Here is a 27,286-nt window from a genome sequence, read left to right as displayed (position 1 = left end):
TAAATTTTTTCACATGTAAATTAATATTTAAGTTGGTAACTTTATTGGGTAAATGTTTTAAATATACACATTTAACATAAATAAAGAAGATGTATATGTATTTAAATGTAGGATCAAGCAATATAAAATTTATGTTTTTTTTTTATCAAACTGACTAGATGTTATACAATTACCCGCTAGAGGGCGGTGTTTACTTCGTTCTAATTGGTTTGAACCGGAAGATAAATAAACCCTCTTCCGGTGCGGAGTCGTGATGGCTGCCCCGGGTGCCGCTTCTCCAGGCCGGCTTGTTCAGTACATTGTGGTCCGTTCTGACCTGGTCCACAAGCTGTCGTGGCCGCTGGGAGCCGTGATTACCCAGGCCTGCCACGCCGCTACCGCCGCCGTTCACTTGAACTATGGAGACCCGGACACGCAGCGGTACCTGGCGGAGCTGGACTGCATGCACAAAGTGGTTCTGGGGGTGAGCCATGAACACAACAAAAATAACATCACACGGAGTTTATTTTGTGGTAAAAGTAAGCAAACACCTGAGGGTTTTTACTTTGAAGTGAGCGGGTTGTCTCTGGTCCGCAGGCCCCGGACGAAGCCGCCCTCTCCGGCCTCTCCGACAGCCTGACCCAGGCTGGAATTTCACACAAACTCTGGATCGAGCAGCCAGAAAACATCCCGACGTGTTTGGCTCTGAAGCCGTATCCCAAAGAGACCGTCCAGCCGCTGATGCGGAAGTTCAAACTCTTCAAATGATGAAGACGAAGGTCCAGAGAAGCAGCTGTCTTTGTCCAAACGTTTTAATTTTGCAGAAGAAGAGACGAGAACGTGTTAAAACTGCGTTTGTTGGTTCAGGTGCCTTAAATAAGTAAAAACGCTCTTTTGGCATCAGCATACGTGTTCTGATGTTTGGAGCCAACCTTTATTCTGCTGTAAATGTCATTTAGAAATACTTTTACTGGAGTTTTGGACATTTGCTGATTTTATTTATTTTACTCCAGTCATCAAACTTGGATCGTTGTTTGTTTGTTTACTGCATTTTCTGATCCAGGAATACCCAAGGCTCCTAAAGTCAAGTTAGTTTGAAACTAAGCAGAAATCATGGCTAACAAAGCCGTTTAAATTAGGATGTATGTGTTCTGTAGACTAGGGTTTTGTTGGCTATTTAAGATTTCTGATTTTTGTTTAATCTGCTGATCTGGAAATCAGATCTTAGACATCACAAAGTACTTTATTCTAATCTATTAAAATATGTCAACGAAATCAGTTTTTCTGGTAAATGTTTTTAACACCAAAACGTTTTATGTCAGCGCTGAAAGAGGAATAATCTCAGCTGTTTGATAGATTTCTACCTGATTCCTAAATACTTTCAGAACCAACTACCGGTAGTTATTTCAGACCTGTTTCAGTGTAATTTAAGTCTCCACTAGGTGGCGCCAAACACAAGCCACTTAAATTATTATCGAAGGGTTTGTTCTCAAATATATCTCCTGAGTCCTGTTTGATTATTTTAAACACCACATCCAGGTCTATTTAAGTCTTAACAGTTGAGGGGGGATAATTTGATGAACCTTTACGTTTTATTTCATTAAACCTGTCCACACTTTATAAATAGAAATAAATATGTAAATTAATTTAATTTCTTAAACGTTTAACCTTCTGTGAACAGTGTTGTCCTCATTTCTTCTGCAGAATCAGCATGGTGATGTCATATATTTCTTTCAAAAGTGTTCACGTGCTCCAACATGGCCTCCATGGTTCATCATGTTAGGGATCAGATAAATAAAGTCCATAAACAAGTTTAAGCTTCACATACTGCTGGAACACCTTCCAAAATAAGAGTCCTAATGTGAAAGACTATTATAAAAAATAAGAGTTAGAGAATAATGTGAGTTTTTTTTAGCACTGAAAGTTTTTTAATTACTGAAATATAAAAATAAAAATGTTGAGTTCACACTAGAATTAGTTATCTTTGTTTTTCCCCAGAAAAGTTAAATGTACAAATTTCATATTGCTTTATATCAATGATAAGTCCAACTTTTAACTCTTGGCCATGTTGTAATTTAGTTCTTGATCCTTCAGTAATAAAATATTTTGGTTTTTATATTGTTATGATTTAAACCAGAATGCAACTAGATTTTTATCATTATAGGCTTGCTAAATAAAATAATAAATTCATTATTTCACATTATGAATGCAAACTGTTTAAATCATTATTGGTAGGATTTTGCTTTCTTGTTTCTATTATTGAATTAATAGTTTCTAATAATTCTGTCAGGTTTTTCCCTGAACAGGAGAAAAACGACACAAGGTTGTTTTTGGTTTTGGCTAAATGACTTTTAATATAAAACAGGCATTGAAAAGGTTTGATTTGACCACGTTGTATGCATTAATAGTTGACATAGCATGCTTGTTTTCTTTAGCAGTTATTTCCTATCAAGGCTGCATCCTGAGTCCACTACATTTTGCCCTGATGACCTGAAACTGCTGAATGATGTCCACTAGGAACCACACTGAGAAGGATGCAACTATAGGCCTCATCCAGGATGATGACAATGACGACCTAACAGGAGTTACATGAAGCACTGTAACAGCAATCTAACTCTGAACAACAAACCAAAGGAAGTCATCACTAGTAGAATTTTTTTATATATAAAAATGGACACCTAAAATTTCTGACGCTAAAATAACTCCCCTAGCTGCAGCGATCCATACTCTGAGTGAGAATGGGGATTTGCGCCCTCCAGTGGAGACAACGTACAACTACATTATGGTTCTGAACAATCCTAAAAGAAAATATTTTAGCCTCCGTAGCCCATTAATGGAGCTAAAAACAACATAATTTTTTTGTCCTTTTCTGAAGATCAATATTAAAGAGAAGAGGGAAATACATTTATAAAATGAGTTACTAAAGATAGAAACACTACTTGTAAATTCTTTCAAAACAAAAGGATGCAGCATTTTGTCATTGTCAACAGAGGAACTCGCTCAAACAGTATTTTTTTGCTTGTTATTTAGCTAAAAATAATATTAAATTGTATATATGTAGTCATGTTAAACACGTTGGTCGTGTGGAGTCAAAGTGCAATACACAGCTTGCTGCAGTGTTACAAACTGGATTTGAAACACTCGACCTTTGGCGTCTGGCTTTCGAGAGGAGGGATTTTCTGCCCCCTGTTGGACGGAAATAGTTACTACAGCGTTCATTAACACTTCCTGTAAAATCCTACAAAATTAGATGGAACACTTAAAATTTACCAAGTGTTTTTAATTTGCGTAAACAGCATAGTCAGTATAGATTATGGATAAACCAAAACGTCTTCACTTATACAAACTACTTACCTACCAAAACTCAATAAATTTATAATCCGTGTTTAACAAGAATCAAGAAGATAAAACAGCAGCTAGCTACAGTGCAAACAAATCTGTTCACACGTCCTCTGGCGGCCACAGTACGAAACTAAATCCACTAGATAAGTTTTATATATATATATATATATATATATATATATATATATATATATATATATATATTTTTTTTTTTTTTTTTTCTGGAAACCCACGTTTCCTTTTCATTCATTGTTTTTATTGGTTGAAGGCTACAAGCTGTATTTACATGTACTTTTGTTATTATTTTTCTTCTTCCTTTTCTCTAAGTGTATGTGCTGCTGTAAGGAGTGAATTTCTCACTGTGGGATTGATACATTCTATTCTTTTATATTCTATTGTAAATCAACAAGTTAATGCAGGAAGTATTAGCAGTTGACTACAGCACTATTAAAAAATCACACCATACGCCCTTCTGCCACAGACCAAAACAAAATCCATGTAAACTTTGAGGGATATTGCTCTAATAAATTAAATTAAGTTATTAATAAATAATATATATTAAACATATTTAGTTACAAAACTGTACCAGCAAACGTTAGTAGTTTATAATCTATAGAAGAGGATTAGGGCCACTAAAAGGAAAAAATAAAAAGAAAGAGAATTCTGACTTTTTTCGCAGAATTATTCAGTTCTGAGATTAAAGTCAGTATTCTCTTTCATTTCATCTGTTTTCTTTTCAGTGGCCCTAATCCTTTTCCTTAATTATCAAGCATGTCAGATAGTTATTAGTTCAAAGTTCAATAAATATCCAATTGCTTCAAATACATACACACACACACACACACACACACACACGCACGCACGCACGCACACACACACACACCACGAGAGAGAGAGAGAATTTTAGCCCCAAAATGCTGAAAACTGGACTTTCTATGCCAAATCATATGTAATTCATCAGCCTTCATAACCTCACAATGGAATAATGCACCTTATAACTTTAATTGTATTAAAATGCATCACAATCAAAACTTGTGAAGTATGAAGTAGCATTATTTCTAAAGGACAGTGATTCTGCGCAGTGCTGAAGAAGGAGGCCTTTAGTTTCAGACTAACATCCCTCTCGTGGTGTGAAAACTGTGGTTATATCTGCTGATTATCGGACTGCTCCGTTTGTTCTGTCAGCTCTTCTGTCCATCAACCCAACTGGAGCTGTCCGCCTGGCGAGCGCGCCTCGCCGTGCGCGAGCACCGCTGTTTGTTTGTGTTGAGAAAATGGAAATGGCGGAGAGCAGAAACCAAAGCGATAACTTGGATTAGCAAACGGGGTGCTCCGTGTCCGATACGCAGAAAACAACCGCAGGTGGTTCCCGGAGTTGCCCGCGAGTCGCTGCTGCTGACCGGATACAATTCGTCCCCCAGGAGGAGAAAAGGATTTACGGAGTGAAGGTTTGGGATTTTATCAAGCTGGTTAGCTAGCTGTGCTAAGTGAGCTAGCAGCCTTGGCTAACTTCACGTCGTGTGTGATTTCAACCACGCAGCCTTGTTTGTCAACAAAAGCTGACGTTAAATTGTCAGCGGGCCAGCTTACATGCAACTTTTGGACAGTTTCCAAGCCAACCCACATGTGTTTATTGCACGGTCTCGACATTTGACCGCAGAATTATGCGTCCAAAGTAGGAGTGGATAAAAGTGAGACATCTGACTTAACTGTAAGCAGTAAGTTAAGCAGGTTAGCTAAGTTAGCCGACTGGCTTGTTTCGCACAGCCTGGTCTGCCTTTTAATTAGGAATTCTCCAACTTAAAGCAAGTTCTTCTTGGGAGGATCGTTTAGGCAGGAGCTGAGCGGACTCAGGTAGAAGCTTCAGGCATGTGGTTCACGTTGTTATCGGGCATGTTTTTAGCGGCCGCTGCAGCGCAGCACGGCCTGACTCATTGTTGTGTTTTACCCAAAGTAACGGTTCTACGTTTCCGTCATCCCCCAGCTGCAAATATACCGTGCATGGGCTCCGGAGCACGCAGCCGTTATGTAACGTGGCGGAGACGGCCTGAAGGTGTCGCAGCTCTTTCAGGGGAGCTGTAACCTGAACGCGAAAACGGGAGAGAACACCTTGACCTCTTGACGCATGACCTCGGAGGCGTTTTAAAATAAACCACCCGAGTAGCTCCTGCTGACCCAGAAAATACTGAAAAAGTCCACCAGCAGGACTCTGGAGGAGACGCGAGGCTGATAACGAGTAAAACAGGCTCGATCCACATTGTTTGGGCTCATTGTGTGCAGATAGTTAAAGTACGTGCTGGCCTTGGACAGCTTTGGAAAATGTTTAATCCAGAAGCCTTTGTTCGCACTAACATCTAGATGAAACATGTCAATCTCGTTCTGAAGTAGTGATGATTAGCAGCTCTTAACTCAATTAATCAGTTTCTCTAGTCAACAAGTTAAATGAATCAGAACGTTTCTTTCAGCAGCTCACACGCACCTTTTATCTCTGATTTGCTCTGCAGGTGGATAAAATGTGATTATTTACACATAAAATACTTTTATTCTGAAATAAAATTTCATTGCAAAGTCTTTATCCTAATTTAATCGTGTAGTTTTTAAATTGGCATCTAGTCAATTGAGTTTGTTGTTACCAGAACTGATAGTTTGGTGAAATTATTGTTAATAATTTAGCACAAAACAAAAAGATCAACATGAGCAGAAAATAGGAGTTCTGCTCAACAACAGAGAGATGCTGTTGCTTCATTCCTGCAGGCTGATCTGAACCCAACATTTAGACATGATCAGTTTATTATTGTTGACTGGACCACATACATCAGCCCCACTTTTATGCAGAGGGAGATAATATTAGAGTCTGTCTACAGATTGTTGTTGGTTTTTAAACTTTTAGCATTAATGTGTTCCTATAAGGGGACAAAAACAGATGCACCCACTCTTGCATCCCTGAATGCAGCATCCTCATTTGAAGTGTGCAGCCAAGTTACCTCTACTTTAATAAGAAGACACTTTCTTCCTTGGAGATTCTTTTAATCATTTGAAAATTTACTGTTTTATAAAACTGAAATAAAGGTTCTGCCCAAATTAATTTCTTAGAGAAGATATAATTCAATAAAGCAAAAGCATTTATTTATGCAAAAACATAGTATAATTTATTGTACTTTAAGAAATGCATATAACAGTTTTTTCCCTAAAATATTGGGGAACACATTTAAACGGTATGTATTTAGCTTTTTTAAGCATGCAGCTCCTCAGTACTCTGCACAAAACCGTGACCTAATAAGGCGCACCTCAAATGTAAACAAACTTTCAATCAAAATATAAACATCTTCTAAATAGGCAATAAAATCTGGGCCAAACAATGGGTAATGGCATCAGTAATTTGCATAACTTGTTCATCCTTTCAAAGTTCAGAGTGATTTATGGCGCGGCGCTTTGTTGAGTCATTTGTTTATGTTTGAACTGCAGCTTGTGTCGCTACTCCGCTGCGGTTTTGTTCCAGATGGTTGAACAAGTTTGTTGTGTTTCCACTGTTGGGAGTAACAGTTTTCTTGCTCTTGCTAATAAGTGTTTTTTTCCTCCACCTTCCAGTCAGACCAGTCTAAAAAGATTGAACTAGCTGCTGTGTGTTTGGTACTACTGAGTTTTCAAAGAATGCTAACGTGTTTCTCTGTTATGTTGTCATTCGCTTTAGGGGAACTAAATATGTTGTTGTGTTATCGATAACACAAGAGGACAGTTAACTGGTGTTAGCAAAGATTTTCTCGTGTGTGTGTGTGTGGGGGGGGGGGGTATAGAGAAGTTTTAAACACAAGATTTGTAAAAAATAAAAAATGTAAAGTTTATGCAGGAATATCGTAATGAAGAATTTCAGCTACGATTCAAAGCATAAACATGAGCATGAGGACAGGTTTTGTAGACTGGCATCTGTGATGAGCAGCTGTTTACTTTGTTATTGCATGCGTGCGCCGTAGCTTTAGCAGTCTGTTTGTGTAGTAGTGGTGGTGCAAACATACCCTGGTTCTGAGTGAAAGCATCATAGCTGGGCCTCACTAAGCTAAGATGTAGCCCAGATAAGAGCCCAGGTTATGGAGTTCAGCACAAACCTCAGTTACTTAGTTCAAAGTTTTTGACTCTGCTGGCAGCTGAGTGAGGGCCTGAGTACATGCTGTTTGTAAACAAGGAAACAAACGGTCACAAAAGGATAATCAATGTGCCGAGGACGGCGGGGCTTTGGTATCTGGTGTAAACTGATAATATCTGAAATGAAAGTCTATGATTGATAATTTGATTAAATCAACCACTGAGATCCTGAAAAGGATAAAAAAAAATATTTAGTTTGTCATCGAGTGGTGATGAGCCACAACAATATTAAAGATGGCTGAAAAGTCTGCAAGTCATTTGGAGAGCAAAGGTCTCAGAGTCTGGAGGAAGAGGGGAGAGGCTCAGAATCCACGTAGCTTGAAGTCCAGGAGGGAAGTTTCCACGGTCGTTTAAGGTTTGATGCTGTTGGTCCTCTCTGGGTTTTTGGAGTCTCAAGTCATCACAGACATCTACCAGGACATCTTAGAGCACTTCCTGCTTCCTTTTGCTCTGTGGAGATGCTGGTTACACAGAGGAAGACGAGACACCCTCCCTGCACCCGTCCCCCTCTCTACTGTCCACTCCTTGTTCCCTCCTCTCCATGATTGATGTCAAGTTGTTGTTGTTATTGTTGTTGTTAGCCTCAAGGGCAACATGCCGATTATCACTTGTAAGTCGCTTTGGACGAAAGCGTCTGCTAAATACATAAACATAAACACTAAACCATCAGTGCAGATGACCTGAAGGCCGATATCAAAACAACGTTGTTGTTGCTTTTTTATAATAATAAATGGTAAAAAGACGCATTTAATTAAATTTAGACACAAATTGTGAAGCAAAGTCAGAAGAAGCACATTGGAGACCAATTGTTGGGAGTGGGATCCCCTCCTCCTCCTCCTCCTCCTCCTTGCTGAGCTGTGTGTCTGTATGGAGAAGGAGCAGCCATTTTAGCACTCAGCAGTGCTGCAGCCTGCCTGCTGCTGTCACTGCTTTCTTCTACAGGAGCCCCTGTTAGGTGTTTGTTTATGTTTTCAGACCCTCAGGATATCAGCAGGCAGCCTTTTACTTTCCCTCAGGATCTCAGAGTAATTAATGTCCTGGATGATTGCTGTCAGATCAGAGGTTCACCTGAAACTCAGCCTAGAAGTTTACATCTTGTTTCTTGATGTTTTGTATTCAAAGAGTGAGCTTTTTTTAAAAATAAATTCTCTTTTTGTACTTTTACAGACTTTCTGAAGAACTTTCAAAGTTTAGTTCAGATGATTTTTAGTTTGATCCTTTTAAATAATTATTTTTAAATAAATTGATTTTACTGTTATGCCTACACAAAACAACTCGTCATATTTGCCCAGTTTATTATTAGCAGCCTTTGTCTTAAAAACAATTTACTTGAAATCGTTTAGATTTACCTTTCCACAACCAGGCTGTTCTAGGAGGAAGCATTTGGTCAGCTTTAGCTTTGTCATATGACCCATCAATATTTAGAATAGCAACAGTGTGGTTTTAAAATAGCGCCCTCTTGTGGCTGGCTGCAGCTAACTTTCCTCCATGTAAACAAACAGGAAGTTTTCCATGTAAAATGACCAATGAAAATGACCAATAGGAAACGACAGATTCAGTCAATCAGATGCTTCCTCATGAACGGCCATCACAAGGCTCTTTTTAACATTCATGGTTACATCTGAAAACAACTGAACATGGTGAAAATGTTTTTCTTATATTGATTTATTTACGAAAGAGTGAAATATTTCTAGACTTTATGTAATTTGGATCATTTGGGTTTCTCAGAAAATTAGAATTATTACATAAAAATTACATTTTGAAAGAACTTTGCCTTTTAATTGTCATTAAATATTTTACAGCCACGCTGGCCAGGTGACCCCCCCCCCCCCCGTTTGGGTGTAAGCTGGGGCTGCTACCCTCACGACCCGCATAAGCCAACAAAAACAGAAGGATGGTCAGTTCTTTTGCCTCATATTAAAATCATTGCTTTCACATGCAAAAAGATAATTAAAGTCACAAAGAAACATATTTAGTTTCAACTGTGTATTCTGTGGTAGATGCAACATATTTGTTCAAAAATCAGTTTAACTCTATAAGTCTATAATATCTAATAGATTTTAGTATATTAACTCATTCACTGCCAGCCGTTTCCTGATCGGTAAAGCCCTTCGCTGCCAGCATTTCTCGCCTTTACTGTTTTTTTAAGAGTCACAGAACGTGGCGTGCTAGGATGATGTCGATGCCAAAACAACCAAAACAAAGAGGAGACTCACCTCTTACATCAGGAAGAATCCGCGCGTTTTGAGCGTTATCCGTTCTTTCATAATCCGTTGTTGAATTGTGATCGGCAGAAGCTTTTCCGGTTCGCGCCTCACTTTTTTTTACATCAGCGGCCCAAAACAATCTCCTAACACATGGATATTCTGCTTCCTGATCACGTGACGTATGACTCATGCGGATGAAGATCCGCTTTAGAGCTGGGATGTTTGTTCTCACGTTGCGGGGGCTCGTTCCGATGACCACACAGTAAAAAAATGCAGTGAATGAGTTAAGGTTATTTAACTAAAATAAACTATTAAACATGAAAAAAGTATTTTTATAGATGCTGCACAAAATCATATTCTTAACAGAAATTGGCCAACATTCAGCATGAGCTGTTGATTTTAATGTCTAAAATCAGTTTTTGCCCTCATGTTGCTCTTGAACGCATCATTGCCTAATAACTAGCTGTTAATTCATGCTAGCATTAAAAGATGTTTCACTATACATTCCATAATAAAATAATAATAATAACAACGATGATGATGATGATAATAATAATAGGTTTATCACAAATTAATGTAGTTTTTTTTTACGTTTAGCTCCTAGGGATAAATTGTATCAGCAGGTCACAGTTGTGCAAAAGTCAGAAACCTGTTTTGGCTCTAAACACCAGAACCAGTGCACTTTTTACTGTTATCACAGTGGTGTCTTATTAGTAATATTAAAGCTTGAGTTTCATCAACTTGCGTTCTCTCTCTTGTTTGAGTTGTGAAATCACAACAAAGTGTTTCAGATCATATTTATGCAGGAATTCTGCAAACAAAGGTGTGTGTGTGTGTTATGTCTGTTTGCTGTGTGTTGTTGTTGGTTTCTCCACTCTGGAGCTGGAGTTTGCGTCAGACAGAAACAGAGACACATAGGTACATAGGTGCACACTGACACGAGCAGTGCTGCCCTCCCTGCTTCTGAGCTGTGACCTATATTCTTGACTGGAAAAAAGGAGAGTGCAGCAGAACGAGAGAGTTGTGTTTTAGAGAAAAGGGATGGGTGAAGAAAGGTAAAGGCGAAGAATGAAATAAACCAATCACAAAGGCAGAAATCATTAGGACAAATGAAGAAAGGGGAGAGTAGATGTGATGCTTTTTATAGAATGTTAACCTCTTAAGACTCTGTCCACATATGCCGTTGTTGACTTCTTGCTAGGATGGACCAATATATCGGGACGATATTTACCATTTTTTATTCATCAGCATTGATTGTTTTATTTCTTTTTGAAACACAGCATAGTAGAAGATTTGTTTTTACATTTTTTTGCTGACAAGTTTCAGTTAACACTGTAGCCTTCCTCAGAGCACTGCTGATGTTGGCGTTGTTGCTTCCTCCTCCATTTATCTGCGGCCAGCAGAGGACGATGTCGACCTCCTTGCTGACGACATGGTCCCATGCATGACCCAGTGTGTGTTTTTGGAAGTTTGTCAAAAAAATTTATTAAATTCATTCATTCACTTATTTTTGTTCACGTTTAAACGAGTCGTCTAATCTGTAATGGCTAACATTGTTTTTTTTTTTATCACACAAAATACAAACTCGGGTCTCAGGAGGTTAAAACGTGTGCGGTTTTTTTAAAGCGGTTGCGCTGATTACATTTGTTCACTAGAGGTCGCTACATAGGACACAGACTGAAGGGGGTAGGATTAAGGAGGAATTAAACTTGCATGCATCATTGGAAAGCAGTGTACAATAGGGATGTAAGAAAATATCGATATGGTAGGATTGATATTTTTTCTGGCAATATTACATCAATATTTAAAAGCTGTGTATTGAATTTTTGGAAGAATTTACGTGCAAACGTTTGTGTACTTTCTTTTATTTTTGGTGCAATTCAAACACCGACCGCTAGTTGGCAGCAGTGTGCAATGGGTTTTGTTTCCACCATTGAAATGTAAATCCCTCTATTATGGTTCAGATACCTCGTGTTAAACATGTTAATTATCAGTTTGGACTTTTCATTGAATTGTCCTATAATAAATTCAGTCTAAAAAATCGCTAATATCGTCTGGCTGAATGTATCACAACATGTCGTGATATATTGTATCGTCTCCCCTGCATTGCGATGCTTATCATATCGCCAGATTTTCACCAATACACATCCCTACTAGGGTTGTCACGGTGTGAAAATTTAACCTCATGGTTATTGTGACCAAAATTATCACAGTTTTCGGTATTATTGCGGTATTTTTTTTAAACATGTTACATTTTCAGACAACTAAATAAACCCTGTATATCAGGAAAATATTGTCCTCAGTTTGTGTCTAAATTATTCATAAAATTTGTTATTTTGTAATTATGTTGTTTATTTGTTTGCATTTTTCCCCTTTAGTCTCTAAAATACCAATATTTGCCCATAACTTTTTATTTTTTGTCTGTTTGATGTCATCATTTTAAAAATATTAGATCAGATGATACTCAGTACTCAAGTAGCCTTCTAATCAGATACTTTTTTACCCTTACTTGAGTAATAAACCCTATATCAAGAAAATATTGTCCTCAATTTGTGTCCTTCCAGTGAGCTTTGCAGATTTGGGAAAATGTCATCAGGCAGTAATCATTGTTAAATTCATAATTATTCTCGGAGAGAGACCAACTCTTATCTGCCCCTGGGAGCCCCGTAATGCATAGCGTCATTTCAACATGGGGGTGCCCGTGACACGGTTTATATGCAGGTAGCGGCGCTGCGGCTGCTTTATATAGCGACTTGTTGTATTCTCCCTCAACCCAAATCCTCGGATCACGCATTTTAGCTGAAACACTAACATTAACTTGCCTTGCGTTGACTGTAGAGTTGTAGGTGATGGTCACGCAGATGTGTCATGAGATTTGAAGCGTTGCTGCCTTTCACAGACACTTTTTCCTGCACGTGCTGCAAACAGGATAGCCGTCTTCTATCAGCTGTCCCTCGGCATTCTTCAAATATCCAAAAAATGCCCGTACTTCCCACTTTGTCTTCTTTGAGGGATAATAAATGTCCTGAGCGCTGCCGTCTCCTCCTTTGGCCATTATTTCAGCTTTAGCTTCAAGAACGTTTTGATCGTAAACAACAAAGTGCACATGTGCCGCCGGTGTTACACCAAATTATGCGACCCATCACAATTTCTGACCCCCAGGGGGCAGTGTTGCGTTTTGTTGCATCTGTACTTCCTGAATTAGCATAAAAGAAGAAGATGCTACGTTAAAACCGTAAACTACGTAAGCTTTGAGTAAGTTGGGTGGCGTGGATCACGGTCACACAATATGATAGTGGCTATCACAGAATGTGACTGTCTGCATCTCGGTAATAATGCAGATGTCAGAGGTCAAATGCACTTTTTTATAAACTACATCATCAGAGAAGTTACCAGAAGCAGTTTGTGTGATGTAAAAGTCATTATAACTGAAGTTACAGTAAGGTCACACAATATGATAGTGGCTATCACAGAATGTGACTGTCTGCATCTCAGTAATAATGCAGATGTCTTTAATTTTCACTAAAGATAATAACAACAAAAGGTGTTTTGTCTGCTCATTGTCTCCTTCTCTTTTCACTATAGGAAATGGGTTATCGATAAACATATTGATAAAATCCATGACAAAAGGCGTTTTGTGTTGTTTGTGTCATTTGATTTCCCTTTTATCTCCACCAGTACATATGAGTGGCATTGGAGTGACGGGGGGGGAAACATAGCAACCAGATAATCTGCAGTGGTTTCCAATAAACTGAGGATGTGGATTACAACAATTTATTTCATTAGATGGAAGTTCTGAACATTTTACTTGCGGACCTCGCATGTTGTAAAATCAATGTTTAACGCTAGCAAACATTTCTTGTCAAAGCCCCGGTTATCGCTGCATTTTTTTGTCCCGTTTGTTTGTAATAAACATTAACAAAGGCTCTTTTTAATATCCATGGTCTGCGCCACACAACTTCCTCAAAGCTTATGTAGTTTACGGTTTTAACGTAGCATCTTCTTCTTTTATGCCAATTCAGGATGTACAGATGCAATAAAACGCAACACTGCCCCCTGGGGTCACAAATTGTGATGGGTCGCAGAAGTTGGTGTAACACCGGCAACTACAGCAGATGATACGGTGGCTGGTAAGGGTTACCGCGCCTACACCGCAGCCACAGTAATCCACCGAGATAATAAATATGTTTTTAAAACAAGACGGTTATTATTATTGTCAACTTCTTTACCGGGGTTTACCGCTACACTGGTTACTGTGACAACCCTAATCCCTAGTGTACAAACAAACTAGAGGTGAAACAATGAGTGACCTCAGCTGCAGGTGCTTTGCTGTCCTGATCTAACCTCAGATTGTATATCACTAAATGAAATCATGTTTTTTTATGCAGTCGGATGTTTAAATACACGTTTCCCAACCTGAACCCAAATAATTTGTTACTCAGAACAAGACACAGTTAAACAATCTGCATTTCCTGATTATCCTCACGTCTATCTCTGTGCATTTCTCAGATCTTCATCTCATTATAGACGTGAGGAACCAAATCACTTGATCAAATCCTTCAAGATATTTCACAGCATTGTGTAAACACGCACTCAAACTAACAGAATCCGTTAATATTAGGCCTCCTTTGGGAATGGTGTTTCCTTCATCATGTTAAATATTCATATTTCTTATTTTCTAACTATTTAAAAAAAAATGGGTATCTGCAACCTGCGGCTCTGGAGCCACAACTGTCTCTTTGGATCGTCCACAATGGATCCTAGTAACTCTGGACAGAAATGATTAAAAACAACTTGCATACTTTTAAAATATAGATATAATAATAAAAAAAATGAGGTTAAAGCATCTTTCCAGATTTTATGGAATAACTATTGGATTTCCACATGAGAATGAAACTTAAAGAGCAAGTCACCCCCAAATCAACTTTTTTTTCTGATAAACTATATAAATGCGTGTCTAATCGTGCTGCAGACACATGTAGTCAATAGTTTTGCACTTTAGTGCATTTTAGTTAAAATTTAAATTTTCTGCCTAAAACTGTCAGTGTTGTGCTGTCGTCAGGTAAACTCTGCACTTGAATTTAAATCTGCCATCACTATTGGCTAAGAGGTACCCTGTGACTAAAGCCTGATTCATGCTTCTGCGTCTGCGTCAGTGCGGAGACACGCAACGCCATTATCCGTCCTTGCGGGCCTGCCGGAGAGCTCCGCAAGGACGGACGGAGTCGAGCTCTCTTTTCTAAACATCCGTCAGTCGAGACGGACAACGCAAGCTTGTGATTGGTCAGGACGCCGCTGTTGTCTACAGCGCCGCCATTGCGCCCTCAAAAACATAAAGAGAGCCGAGAATAACAAGCAGACACGGAGCAGCTTGAAGATTACCTCGCAAAAAAACTCTAAAAACATGAACGTTTAATTCCCCCGTGACTGGAGGAGTGAAAAGATGCGCAGCAAGCATTTTATTTGTGGACGGAAATGACAGGAAACGTGGGTTTAGAGGTGGCGAGCGCATGAAGAGGTGGAGGAGGATGAGAGACAAATTTGTCTGTGTTAAAAAGTCTCTTATATACAAAAAACACAATATAAACACACTCCCCAGGAGACGGAGAAGTATGATGGCAGAACGTCTCCGTCTGTGCGTGCGTTTCTCTCCCTTTTGGAGCTGACGGAGAAGCATGAATCAGGCTTAAAAGTGTAAAGGTTGCAGACCCCTGATCCAAATCATTTTAGGTTATTTTTTAAATAATTTAAAATACTTATTTGAAATGTCTTTCAACCGTTTTAGGGTTTATTTGTAGTTTACATTTATTTGTTTGCTGTTTTATTCAAGATATTTTGTAATTGTGATAATCCATCTACATCAGTGGTGTCCAACCCTGGTGCTCCAGGGTCACCATCCTGCCTGTTTTTGAGGTTTCCCTGCTCTAACACAATTGATTTTACTCAGCAGGTGATTAACAGACTTCTGCAGAACGTGATGAGCTGCTAAACAGGTGATTCAACCTCACACCGTCCAGAGTTTGTGCTTTAAAGCTTCTATTAAATCCACCGTGTTGACGTATTTTAACAAGTTTCCTCTACGCTGCAGGAGTTAAAGTTTACACTACGGAGTAAAAGTTTGGCAGACGCGTTTGTTTATATCTGAGTGGTGGGAGGGGGACTCGGTGCTACACACAGACAGCTGTTGTGATCAGCTCTGAAAAGTGTTGATCACAATTTGCAGATCATGTTTATTTTTCACGGAGATCGGCCGTGGATTCCTCTTTCTGTCGGCATTCTATGAATCGAAACTAGGAATCGAAATAAAAAATTTGCTGGTTAAGCTAGTGGGAGCTTGCGGCTTGGGGAAGTGCAAGTTTGATGGTAACTGAATGGTTAATCCCACTTTTGCGCGGTTAGAAATTATAGCTTAAATTTAATTTCAAAAGTTGCTTAAATTTGGTCAAAGTGGCCTTAAAAAGGTCTTAAAAGTCTTAAATTTGGCTCCTTTAAACCTGCAGATACCCAGCAGATGTTCCTTCATATTGTTACGTTATTTAGAAATGTTCATTATATTTGGAAAGTTTTAATTTGTATATAAATATATAAAGTTCTTTTTAAATTTTATATTTTACCTTTTTTATGATTATGTGGCACACTTTGCCCTCCATATCTAACGCATCAGCATCTGCCTCTTTTTACGGCTTTTTTTTTTACATTGTCGCCACGTTAGCAGTGTGTTTACTATCATTTCTACATCCGTCACGTCCCAAAGAAGATTATACCAACATCAAACCCAACGTTGGAGCTTGTAAACTCCACACACCTATCGTGCAGCACCAGCTGTCTGATGCTGCAGCAGCGTCAATCTTCCCGGCTGGATGAGTGAATTTCTTCATCAGAGTCAATAATCTGCTTCATAATCAGAGTCAGTCGTGACCAGACAAAGTGATCAGTCAACAAAGACCAGACCTGCCGGCAATTATACGTTTTATCTAATATTTGCGCTCTTCATGCTGCGCGTATCTCTTCCTCTCCCCAACTGGGAGCCTCTCGGAGGGAGGCGTTTTTCAAACTCTAAAAACTCCCAAACTTTGCTCAGCCTGAAGGTTCCACATCTCCACTATCTTCTGATGTAAAGTAGTAACTTCATGAGGGATCATATTTGTAGATGAGACTTGTTAAAGTCAGCAATGAGGCTTTGGCGCTTTTAACGAGTAAGTCCCAACACTGACAACAACGTACTGAATCTAGAACCAACATGCATAAACAGACAGATCGGTCCCGCCTACTTACACTGTTGGTCTTTCTTAAATATGCAGTAATCGTTGCTTGCCTTTTTCGCTTCATCCTGCGTCCTAGCAGCAACCACTTTGGTGCCTCTGGAGTCGGTGTTTGTTTATGTCATGCTGCATTCAATGTAATTGGAAAAAGGAGCTTCTAGTGCTTAACCTCCGATTTTGTTTTCTTTCTGGCCTTAGTTGGGGGGGGACGGATCGGGGTCGATCTGAATCTGGGGGGGGACAGATCCCCCCCCCGTCCCCCACCCTAACTGCGCGCCTGGGTCAGAAGGCTCTTGCGTTGACACATATTGGCGTTACGTGTGTTCATCGTTCCACGGTGTGACCTGTAATCCTATTGTCAGGCCCAGAACATGACTCAAGGCTTTCACTCATACTAGAGAACACATCAGACTTATTGAAAAAACGTGAATGAGGCAAAAAAAAAAACCTAGGCTGTAGTGGTCTATGTGATTAGACTTTTATTTAATATAATATTATGGTATAAAAGACTCATCTTGCATATTCTAGGTCACAACATTCCACTTGTACAAGCAGCTGACCTCTTCACATCTGCACAACTCGTCACAACTCGTCACATGGGCCGTGAACTTCTGACAATCACTGATAGATGAGGTGTAAAAGCCCTCACTCTGTTCCAAAACAAACCAGCATCAGATCTGCTCTGTTGAAGCTCAACGAGTGGGCCCGGCTAACTCGGCGAAGGACTCTAAAACGTAAACACATCAAGGATTGTGTTAAACATCAGCTTTATTCAGTGATTAATGTGTTACTAACCTACAGCACTGGAGACGTCCATGGCATCAGTTAACATCTGAAAGGAGCTCGTGTCTGGGTTTAGGTGGAATCTTTTAGGATCAGATTTGAGAGTAAAAGGCAGAGCTGAGACAAGACGGGCTTCTGTTGTTGGGTTGTGTTTTCAGAATAAGAACGCTTGTTTTTGTGTGTGTTTTTTATTTATTTTTTATTATTATTATGGAGCAGAAAATTTCTGGATTTTAACTTAATTCTGTGATCGTGGGTCGTGAACTAATTGTGATTAACACAAGTGTTGAGTCTGGTAAGTTTCTAACTCCTGAGCATTTTAACCACAAGCATCAGAGCTTTGTGGGTATTCTATGCTCTGGTTTAATAAGATGATGTTGATTGGCTGTTCATGTTGGTTTAAATGTATAAACTTAGAATGAAATGTTCAGATTTTGAAATTGTCCTGAACCAATTTCAGTGTTAGGCAGATTATGTTAAATACCAGTTTTAATGTAAAGAAGGATTGAGTATAAAGTAGTTATTGTATTATTGCTGTTTTAGCTAAGTGGGGTGGGGGTGCATTTGTAGAAATACAGAAAAGTGGAACATAAATGGCTGCATACTTGTTATTTCCTTATTTAATACCACTGAAACCTTTTTGTACTTTTATCTGCTTGGTAGCCTTTACATTTATATTATTTTTTACTGTAACTGCTGCCTAATGGCTGTCTATGCAGCACCATAGGACCTTATTTCACTCCGTGACATGGCCGACATGCTACAGATTTAATATTAAAGGGATACTTTGCAACTTTTTAATATTTTTAAATCATTTTCTTGAGCCAGTATGTGCTAAAAGGAACTTTTACAGCAGGCATATTAAATTCCAAACCTGAATGGCTTTCATCCAGCATGTTTTAGTGGTTTCTCTGCTCCAACACACTTGATTCAGCGGTTGAATCACCTGTGCAGAAGCCTGTTAATTACCTGCTGACTGAAACAGGGTTAAAACTGATGCCTGGTTTATGCTTGACGCATTCACTTTCCGCTTGGTGGTGCGGCTCGCGGATGGAACGCGCTTCACAACTTGCAGCGTTCATGGTTCATGCGGCTTGTCTCTGCGGTGAGCCAATATTCTCCCAAACTGTAGGGGGCAGCATGGAGCTCTACAGCATGCATCCAACACTACACCATAGTAGAAGTAGAAATTACTGTTGTTTACAACATGGCATTCCAGCATTTTTAACAGCGTCCTCGTCTTTTCCGACAGTGCGAGCTATTTCTCTCCAAGAATTATTAACAACATGTTGATCACGGTGATCTCTGAGAGCTGAATCATACAAATGTCTGTATTTACGAACCTCTGCCATACTAGTTCTTGCCAGTCCGCCATGTTTTTCCACGTCCGACTGTCCGCGTGGTTAGAAAAATTCCTAGGTGCGCGGTGCGGAATGTTTGGGCCGTGCGGAGGCGCGGTGGAGGGGCGTAGTTGTTAAAATGACGCAACTTTTCCGCGCAGAGCCGTGTGGAACTCGCAGACGCGTCAAGCATAAACCAACTTTAAAACATGCTGGACACCGGCTCTCCAGGCCCAGAATTGAAATCACTTGCTTAACAAAATGTCACTCTGACTCAACCTCCACCTGTGGCCAGAATACCGGACTTGCAACTTCAGAGTTGGTGGGCAGCTCCTTGCTGTTGGAGCAAGTTGTGGAGTGGAGCTGGAGTCTGCTTCCAGCACTTTTCCAGCATGTTTTAGATTGTGAACACAACTGACGTGTTTGATTTAATGATGGATCGCTCCTCTAGAATCTAATGAAAGCTGAGGAGACATTTCAGCGGTTAGATTAAGGTGTTAAAAAACAATAAGTTTCATTTTTGGTTTAACCACAAATAATTAATAATGGGCACTAGGGGGTGCTAAAAGCAATAAAAAACTGCCTAGAATCCCTTTATTGAATTTTGAAATTCTTCACAAGAGCAAGTTTTACTCTTCCAATGGATAAGTGTGTGTAATCATCACATCATTAGCTGTAAATAATTACATGACCAATCTCACATGTTAACAAACTCTAAAGATGATGTCATTCGTTTTTTTTCCCTTCTCCAGTCAGAGGCCAACAGGCTCCTTCCTGCACCTGGGATGGTGCCATGTGACGGGGTGGCTGCGGAGCCATAACCCTACCGTCAGCGCTTTGTCGCCTCAGCCTGAAGCTGCTAGCCCACCTCTGATCTCTGAACTGATCCCTGAAAAAGCCCCCTCTCCCCCCCATGAGTCATCTACTGGAGCCCTAGATCAAGTAAGTACAGCCTGACTCCTCATGGTTGTCTACCCTCTGTTGAATGCTGCAATATGTCAAAAGCCCTTTTCACCACTCTAGAAGCATCAAATTATTGGTTTTATTAATTAATTAACGTTCCAGCATGCGGTCATTCACACGTTGATCACTTTACTGGTGAAATGTCCGACCATTAATCCAAACATGCTTGTAAAAGTGACAGATTTTATTGATATAAGATGGAAAACTGATTAAAGTTGGGCACTGTAAACAATAAACCGTTTTCTCACAGGTCGGACTTAAAAAAAAACAGAAGGTGTTGGATGAAAACAGCTGTTTCAGGGGAAAAAAAGAGGCTTGGTTCTGCAGCTTTGCATTGTGTTTAAAACCAAAGACAGTTTAGACATCAGAATAATTACAGTTTTGTCTGTACTCTGACTTGTTCTGTGTTAAAAGTGTAGATGTTACCAAGGTCTGATGTGGACTACAGAAGTAACATGAATGTGACGCGGGTCATCACTGGCCTTTTACAGCTGTATATGTAAAAACCACTAGAGAACATGAAGTTAACCAGACTGTTGACATCTTAGTTAAACTTCACACCTTCTGTCGTACACATCATATGTGCTGCCCAGCTGTTACACAAATAAAACATCTCTGTGAGTCACTGTTCTTCTGTTCCTAGAGCATGCTGGGTATTCTATATGGCGAGGACTTTGCTGTGGGCTGTAGTGCCTGTGGAGCTTTATGCAGTCCTGCGTTATTTCTTGGTAAACATCCTGGTTCTAGGTGTTCACAGATGGTGGGAAACAATAGAGTGGGACTGAGGATGGAAGAAAACGAGAGTCTTAAAGGAACAAAGCTGCTTTTTAATGTTTAGGCTAGAAGCTAGTTATCCCTTCAAACCAGATTAATTCCATCGCTGTTGGAGAAGGTAGAGGGACACTCTGAACTGTGTTGTTATGTAAACGTTAAAGGCAAGTGCAAATGAAAAACCTGCTTAAAATACAGATTTCCATAATTTTATGTTGCTTGGATGAATCAGACATTTTGCACAGATGTCCGATGTATGCACATTGACTTAAACATCTTTAGTTTAATGAGTTCATCCCTGGTGTAAAAGTCCCTTTGTGTGTTGATCCACTGATGAGCAGAACCGAGCCGACACCTCCCCTCATGTGAGAAGCCACGTGCGTGATGCTTTGCTGCTGCTCGGGTCAACCTGTCAGTCAATTAAAGCGATCTCCCTCCGATTTCAGCCGCTCACACGTTCATTAGCTCAGCTTCACCGAGCAGATGAATGCATGAGTCAGTGCTTGTGTTGTAGTCCTGTTTACGCTCATTGCTTATGTGCTGATATTCAGGAGGGTGGTCCTTAGCAACAGTGACTGAGCAGCTTCACGACGGTTGTACCACCTCCGCACAGCAGAGAGGGGAGCAGCATCGTCTCGCAATAAGTCTACCTCACAGTTTTATCCCACAGGGTGTTTTTATCTGCTTTGAATAAAGAAATTAGTTTAAAAAATATTAAAAACTCATCCTAAATATTAAAAACAAATTGCTGTTGCTTAATATACTTATTCGTGTTTTTCACTATTACTGGATCTTTTGTTTTCTTTAGTTTTCCTAGAATTTTATATTTTATCGTTTGATAATTCATTAAAATGTCTAAATATCAGTTGGTGAAAGAGCAGTTTTAATGGTTTGTTAGAGTGTAAAATAGGCCCAACTGATAATTCATATGTTGTTTTGTATTTTTATTAAGTCTCCAGAGCCTCTTCCTTATTTTTTATTTATTTTTTCCTCTTCTCACGTCTTTGCTAGTAATCCTCCGTCTTTCACTACCCACTCTCCACCTGGTGGTCTCTTCCTAACCTAAAGAGCTGCGTGCTGCTGCTCTCGAGTGCACGTGCATGCACATGAAGCCAGCTTGCAGAACGAGAGACCGACGGAGAGGAACGCCTTGAGGGAGTAACCTTAAGGAGACTGCTGGTGTCTGTAATGGGGAGTCTATGGAGACAGTGGACTTTGTTTCTCAGAAAACTGTCTCTGTTGCACTGCTGCTGCTTGTTCTTCTTCCTCTTTGGCGACTGAAGGCTCAGTCCTCCTCTATACGTCACTGACAGAGAGGGGGAGAGGTAGGAGAGGTCAGAAGGTGCACGAGGCAGACCTGGTCTACAGGTGTGTGTTTGTGTGGGAGACGGATATTTTGCTTGAATGCTGTTTTTTGTCTTTTCTTCTCTTTTGTTTCTGATTGCTGCAAGGCTGAAATGTGTGACGCTCACACTGCAGCTCTAACAATTTATGGGCGTTTCAGTCGTGTGTAAAACTACGTTGATAGAAGTGCAAACTGTGGAAGCTGTCAGGTGTTTTAGCAACGTTCAAACGTCTTTAAAATGAAGAAATAATGTAGCAAAAGAGATTATTATAGTTCAGCTTTACACTGTAAATCTGATATGAGTTTTGTACCACTTTATTTTAGTTTTATTAGATTTTTTTAGCTCTCATAATTTACACCAACGACCATCTGCTTCTCTTATGATTCACATGATTGTGTCAGCCTCAAGTATTCTTGTTAGAAAAAAATACAGAATAAGTGGTAAATGGCCTGTTTTTGATCTGGCGCCTCCTACGTTTCTACAATCCCCCCAAGGCGCTTCACAACATGACACGATGTAGCCACAGCTACCCTGGGACACAGTGACAGAGGCAAGGCTGCCGAGCACCAGTCAATCCGACCACCACCAGCAGGCAATGTGGGTTAAGTGTATTGCCCAAGGACATAACAAATGCAGCAGACGGAGCTCGAACCTGCAACCCTTCGGTTACGGGCTGGGCGCTTAACTCCCTCTTCCACTGTTGCCCGTCAATGCAGATTTGAGCCTGCTGAAGCAGGAATAACCGCTCAGTATCTGTATTTTGAGATGGTTCGCATCTTTAAAGCAACACTAAATAAGTTCTTTGCTTCTCCCTCCTACTGGTTGGAAGCAGAATTACAACAGTTGTAAGCAGCCCGGCCACATCTTGCTATGACTAGCACTTACAGTGAGCTAATGCTAAAGCAAGCCAACTGATATAAAATAAGTCATGAAGTCAAAGGATCCACACTGTTTGACAAAAAAAAACAACCAACATCAACAAAGCCTGGTCACTATCAGTCTGTGATTTTATAGCCCCCTTTAACTCCCTCAGACTAGGCCGTGCCAATGTTCACTCTAGTTTTACCTCTTTGCATCGACTCCAAAGACCAGCCCCTCTTACTTTTTCTTCCAGACATTCCCGAGTGGATGGGTCAAATGCGGAGATTTAATTTTACTAGTGTGTGATGATGACACTGACAGAGGCGAGGCTGCCAAGCACCTATGACCACCACCAGCAGGCAAGGGGGGTTAAGTGTCTTGCCCAAGGACACAACAACAGCGACAGACTGAGTGGGGCTCGAACCTGCAACCTTCCGATTACGGTGCAAGCACTTAACTCCTGTGCCACCGTTGCCCGAAGCTAGCTAACTGGTAGCTTTTATATGGGCTGCCAGCACAGCAAACAGCTATTGATGTAAAGCAGATAGAGCGCTCTCACTAGAGTTCCTACCTGAAGACAAAACCTTTAAGTGCAGCTTCTTGTCAGCAGAGGGCTGCAGAGTGCTGTCCAATGTGAAGCTGCAGAGTTTATGTCTGAAGAACCACTGAAGCCAGTTTGAAAGAAACAGCTTAAAGTGAAAACTTTTTAGTGCTTCTTAAAGAGCCACTTCGACATTACATGCTTTGCTAAACTCTCTCTCCAATGATCGAACCTTTGGAGCACACCATCTCAGGCTGTAGCTCTTCTTGGTGTAACAACGATCTGCGCATTTGATACGGCGCCACCTCGTGGTGGCAGGCAGCATCGATTTATGGAAGAATTAAAGCTTCAGCAGCCAGAAAGATGTGGTTTGTGGGCTGGCTGTTGAGTAGCCGTGCTCTAAAACATTTTAAACATTTGTAAAAAAAAATACTGCTGGAACTTCCGGTATGGAGAGCGAGTGAAGTAGACGCGAGTGAAAGGAGCTCCGTATAACCAACAGAAAAACGAACTAGAAAAAGCCTGAACTGTAAAGAAAAAATAAGGAAAAGAAGGAGAAGCAACAATGAGTGGAGGAACAACGACTAAAGGGAAGAACAAAAGGCAGCAAGAAAACAAGTAAAGCCGGGCGTACACTGTGCGACTTTTTCACTTTTTTTTTAGCCGATTTTCCAGTCGTGCGAGAATCCACAACATCGGGGCGAGTTTTGCGCCGAGCGGTCGTGTGGTGTACAGAGGGTTACGAGAGGCGATTAACACCACGTGACCAGCTGCCGATCAGCAGTCGTGAGGTCGCACGGACTTCTGGAGTGTTTAATATTTCGCTCATCCCTCGTGAGGGTATCGCACTGTTGAAGCGGCGCTGCGAGCAGCTGCGACCCAAAAAGTATCAGAACCGCTCACGGCGCATGCGCAATCCTGCATCAACGCCGCTCGCTCGCTATTTCCCTAATAACACACGCTGTTCGTTTTTGTTTCTACACGTTTTTTTACTCACAAAGATTGTCAAGAAAGCGTGTTTGTCGTGTTCATGTCAAATTAAACTGATCACAAAACACAGATTTACTTTCTTTATTTCGTTTTCCTCATCCAACCCCCATAAATCCCTGTGTGTCCTCCTGCAGCACTCCTGAAGGACAACAGGCAAAACAAGACAAAAAAGTCTGACGTGTTGAGTAAAAACTGCTATTTTTAGCATATTTTTAGGGCCGACGTGTTGCTACCAGACGTACAGTGTGAGCAGTCAGGTCGCATGCGAGAACTGGGTCGTACAGTGTGAGCACATGACTCGTGAGATCTGCTCTGCGAGGAAGTCGTACAGTTTGAGCTGAAGCTGAACGCTGCGAGTGAAAAAGTCGCACAGTGTACGCCCGGCTTAAGGATACGAAGCAGATGCTAACCAAGGAGGCTACCAGGGAGCTAACACGAGAAGCTAGTTTGGATAGCATTAGCCTCTAGATACGAACGCTAAATGCCGAAATGAAGACCGAACTCGAGGCAAATAAAGAGGAGATGAGAAAGGAACTGACCGAATTCAAAAAAGATATTAATAAACTCCTTGATAATATGGACAAAGAAATAAATGAACAAAATGAAAGGTTACAAGACTGAGAAGCACAAACGCACGACCTCGAACAATGGAGCTATGAAGCTAACAAGGCCATACAGCACATACTGCAAGAACAGAGATACATCAGAGACAAACTAGAAGATATCGAAGCAAGAGCAAGAAGGAACAATTTGAGGGTGTATGGAATTAAAGAAAGTAAGGAATCAAAACCCTCTGAGTTGAAGGAGATAATAGAAGAATGGCTCAAGAAAGAACTAGGAATAGAAGAAGATCTGCAAAATACAAAGAGCTCACAGAGCGCAGGCACCTAAACCGAAGAAAGGACAGGCACCCAGATCCATAATAATACACTTCCAGCAAAGTAAAGCAAAAGAAATGATTCTGAACAAAGCCTGGGAAAAGAAAAAATGACATTTGAGGGAGAGGGAGTGTATTTCGATCATGACTACACTGCAAAAGTTCTGCAACAGAGAAAGGTGTATCTCCCAATAAAGAAAAAATTAAAAAGCATGAAAATCCAATTCCAAACACCCTACACTAAAATGCGCATCTTCTGGGAAGACGGAACGAAAAGCTACGAAAACACAGAGGAGGCGGTGAGGGACCTGAAGACGCGAGGATGGGAAGTGGAAGGATTCCAACTGGCAGAAGAAGTAATACACAAGAATAAAGAGGCTAATACGAAGGGAATGGCGACCTGGAAAAAGGTGGGGGACAACGGAATGATGAAGAACAGAGTCAGAGAACGACTGCAAGAATACGAACTCAGAAGAAAAAAGGTAGACGGAGGAGAATAAACAAGGAGAAGAATCGCTCAAGAAAAATAAGGCGAACATAAAGGTACAAAACATTATAAAAATGTTGGTTAACGAGAGACACTAGGCAAGGATTAGAGTGGAATGAATAAGACTGAGGGGGAGGAAGGGGGGTCCTTCTTAATAAGAAGGCATCCCCCCCAGAAGAGGGAAAGAGAGTCACTAGTGGGCATCTCAGAATGGAAGTTCAAAGACAGTTACCTTGTTGCAACAGGTTCTAAGTTTGGTTGCTACAAGAAGAGGGTTCATAAAGGGGGGCGGGGGTATTTTATCTTATTTTATTTTATTTTTATTTTCTTTATCTCAAGACCAGGAAGGCCATCTGCAAGGACAAAGGAGAGAATGTATCAGGGAACAACAAAAGAGGAAAGAATAATAATAAAAATTACGCACGATAAAAACCAAGAAATTTAAATAATGTCATTAAATGTAAATGAGCTGGGAAATCCAAAAATAATAAATAAAATCAAAAAAGAAAAAATACAAATTAGTTTTCTAAAAGAAACCCATCTACCGCGGAAAGAACTCGAAAAACTTAAAAAACTTGGGTTTAAAAATACATACTATAATACATGTCCTAACAACCGGAAAAGAGGGGTGGCAATTTTAATATCTAATTCACAGAACTATGAAAATGTAAAGGAAATCCGAGATAAAGAAGGCAGATTTATCATAATCTCAGGAAAGATCGAAAATGAGATGGTAACATTAGCCAATGTATACGCACCGCCACAAAGTAATAAACAATTCTATGATTACATGCTAAATACGCTAGCAATGGAAATGGAGGGAGTTTGTATATGTGGAGGAGACTTTAACTTAATAATGTATTCCCAACTCGAAACAACAAGTACCACAACATATTAAAGAACGCTAACCAAATTAATAAATACAATAACTAAAGAAATGGGACTTGGAGATATACGGAGAGAACTTAACCCCACACAAAAAAATTATACCCACCACTCAGCACACCATAAAACATACTCAAGAATTGACTACTTTCTTATACAAAAAGAATATAGATACAGAATAAATGAATGCAAAATTGGAGGGTCGGACCTATCAGATAATAACGCAATACATCTCTAAATTAATTTAAACAATAAAATAAAAACTATAGAAATTGAATACAGGAATACTTAATAATACAGAAATAACAACACAGATCAGTAAAAATATTAAGGAATACTTGAGAGATAATGATAACGGAGAAGTACAGCCAGATATACTGTGGGACAGGGGCAGCGTTAGGCCCGGCTACTTGGGCTGAAGCCCCGGATCTTTCATGATAAGCCCCGGATCTAAATCGCGGAAGTAACATGCAGTACCAAAGTCCAACAGAGAGGGCGCAGCTGGCAGTAGT

General features: G+C 40.2%; 2 protein-coding genes across 4 annotated transcripts in view; both read left to right on the top strand.

Annotated features, from left to right (window-relative positions):
* The first annotated feature begins 220 nt into the window (after window positions 1–220).
* ptrhd1 (peptidyl-tRNA hydrolase domain containing 1) lies at window positions 221–1,254 on the top strand. The gene is made up of 2 exons (XM_015947561.3): window positions 221–463; window positions 577–1,254. Exons 1-2 carry the CDS (start codon window positions 254–256, stop codon window positions 745–747), a joined length of 381 nt encoding a protein of 126 aa, XP_015803047.1. The 5' UTR covers window positions 221–253; the 3' UTR covers window positions 748–1,254.
* Window positions 1,255–4,407: 3,153 nt separating this feature from the next.
* The window catches only part of ncoa1 (nuclear receptor coactivator 1), a 57,453-nt gene continuing 34,574 nt past the window's right edge, over window positions 4,408–27,286 (top strand). For 2 of the 3 annotated variants that reach the window (XM_015947560.3, XM_015947559.3), the window contains exons 1-2: window positions 4,408–4,769; window positions 19,806–19,995. The gene's annotated coding sequence lies outside the window, so the exon portion shown is untranslated. The other variant, XM_070543876.1, reaches the window with a different exon arrangement.

This window comes from Nothobranchius furzeri, chromosome 2 (assembly GCF_043380555.1).
Source record: "Nothobranchius furzeri strain GRZ-AD chromosome 2, NfurGRZ-RIMD1, whole genome shotgun sequence".
Taxonomy (NCBI): domain Eukaryota; kingdom Metazoa; phylum Chordata; class Actinopteri; order Cyprinodontiformes; family Nothobranchiidae; genus Nothobranchius; species Nothobranchius furzeri.
Note: the sequence above shows the minus strand (reverse complement) of the source record. Positions and strands in the feature narration are given on the sequence as shown.

Excerpts from the sequence above, each read along its gene's own strand:
- ptrhd1 (XM_015947561.3), top strand. The coding sequence starts at position 254 with ATGGCTGCCCCGGGTGCCGCTTCTCCAGGCCGGCTTGTTCAGTACATT. Across the intron at positions 464-576 it reads TGCACAAAGTGGTTCTGGGG|GCCCCGGACGAAGCCGCCCT; the intron begins GTGAGCCATGAA and ends TCTGGTCCGCAG.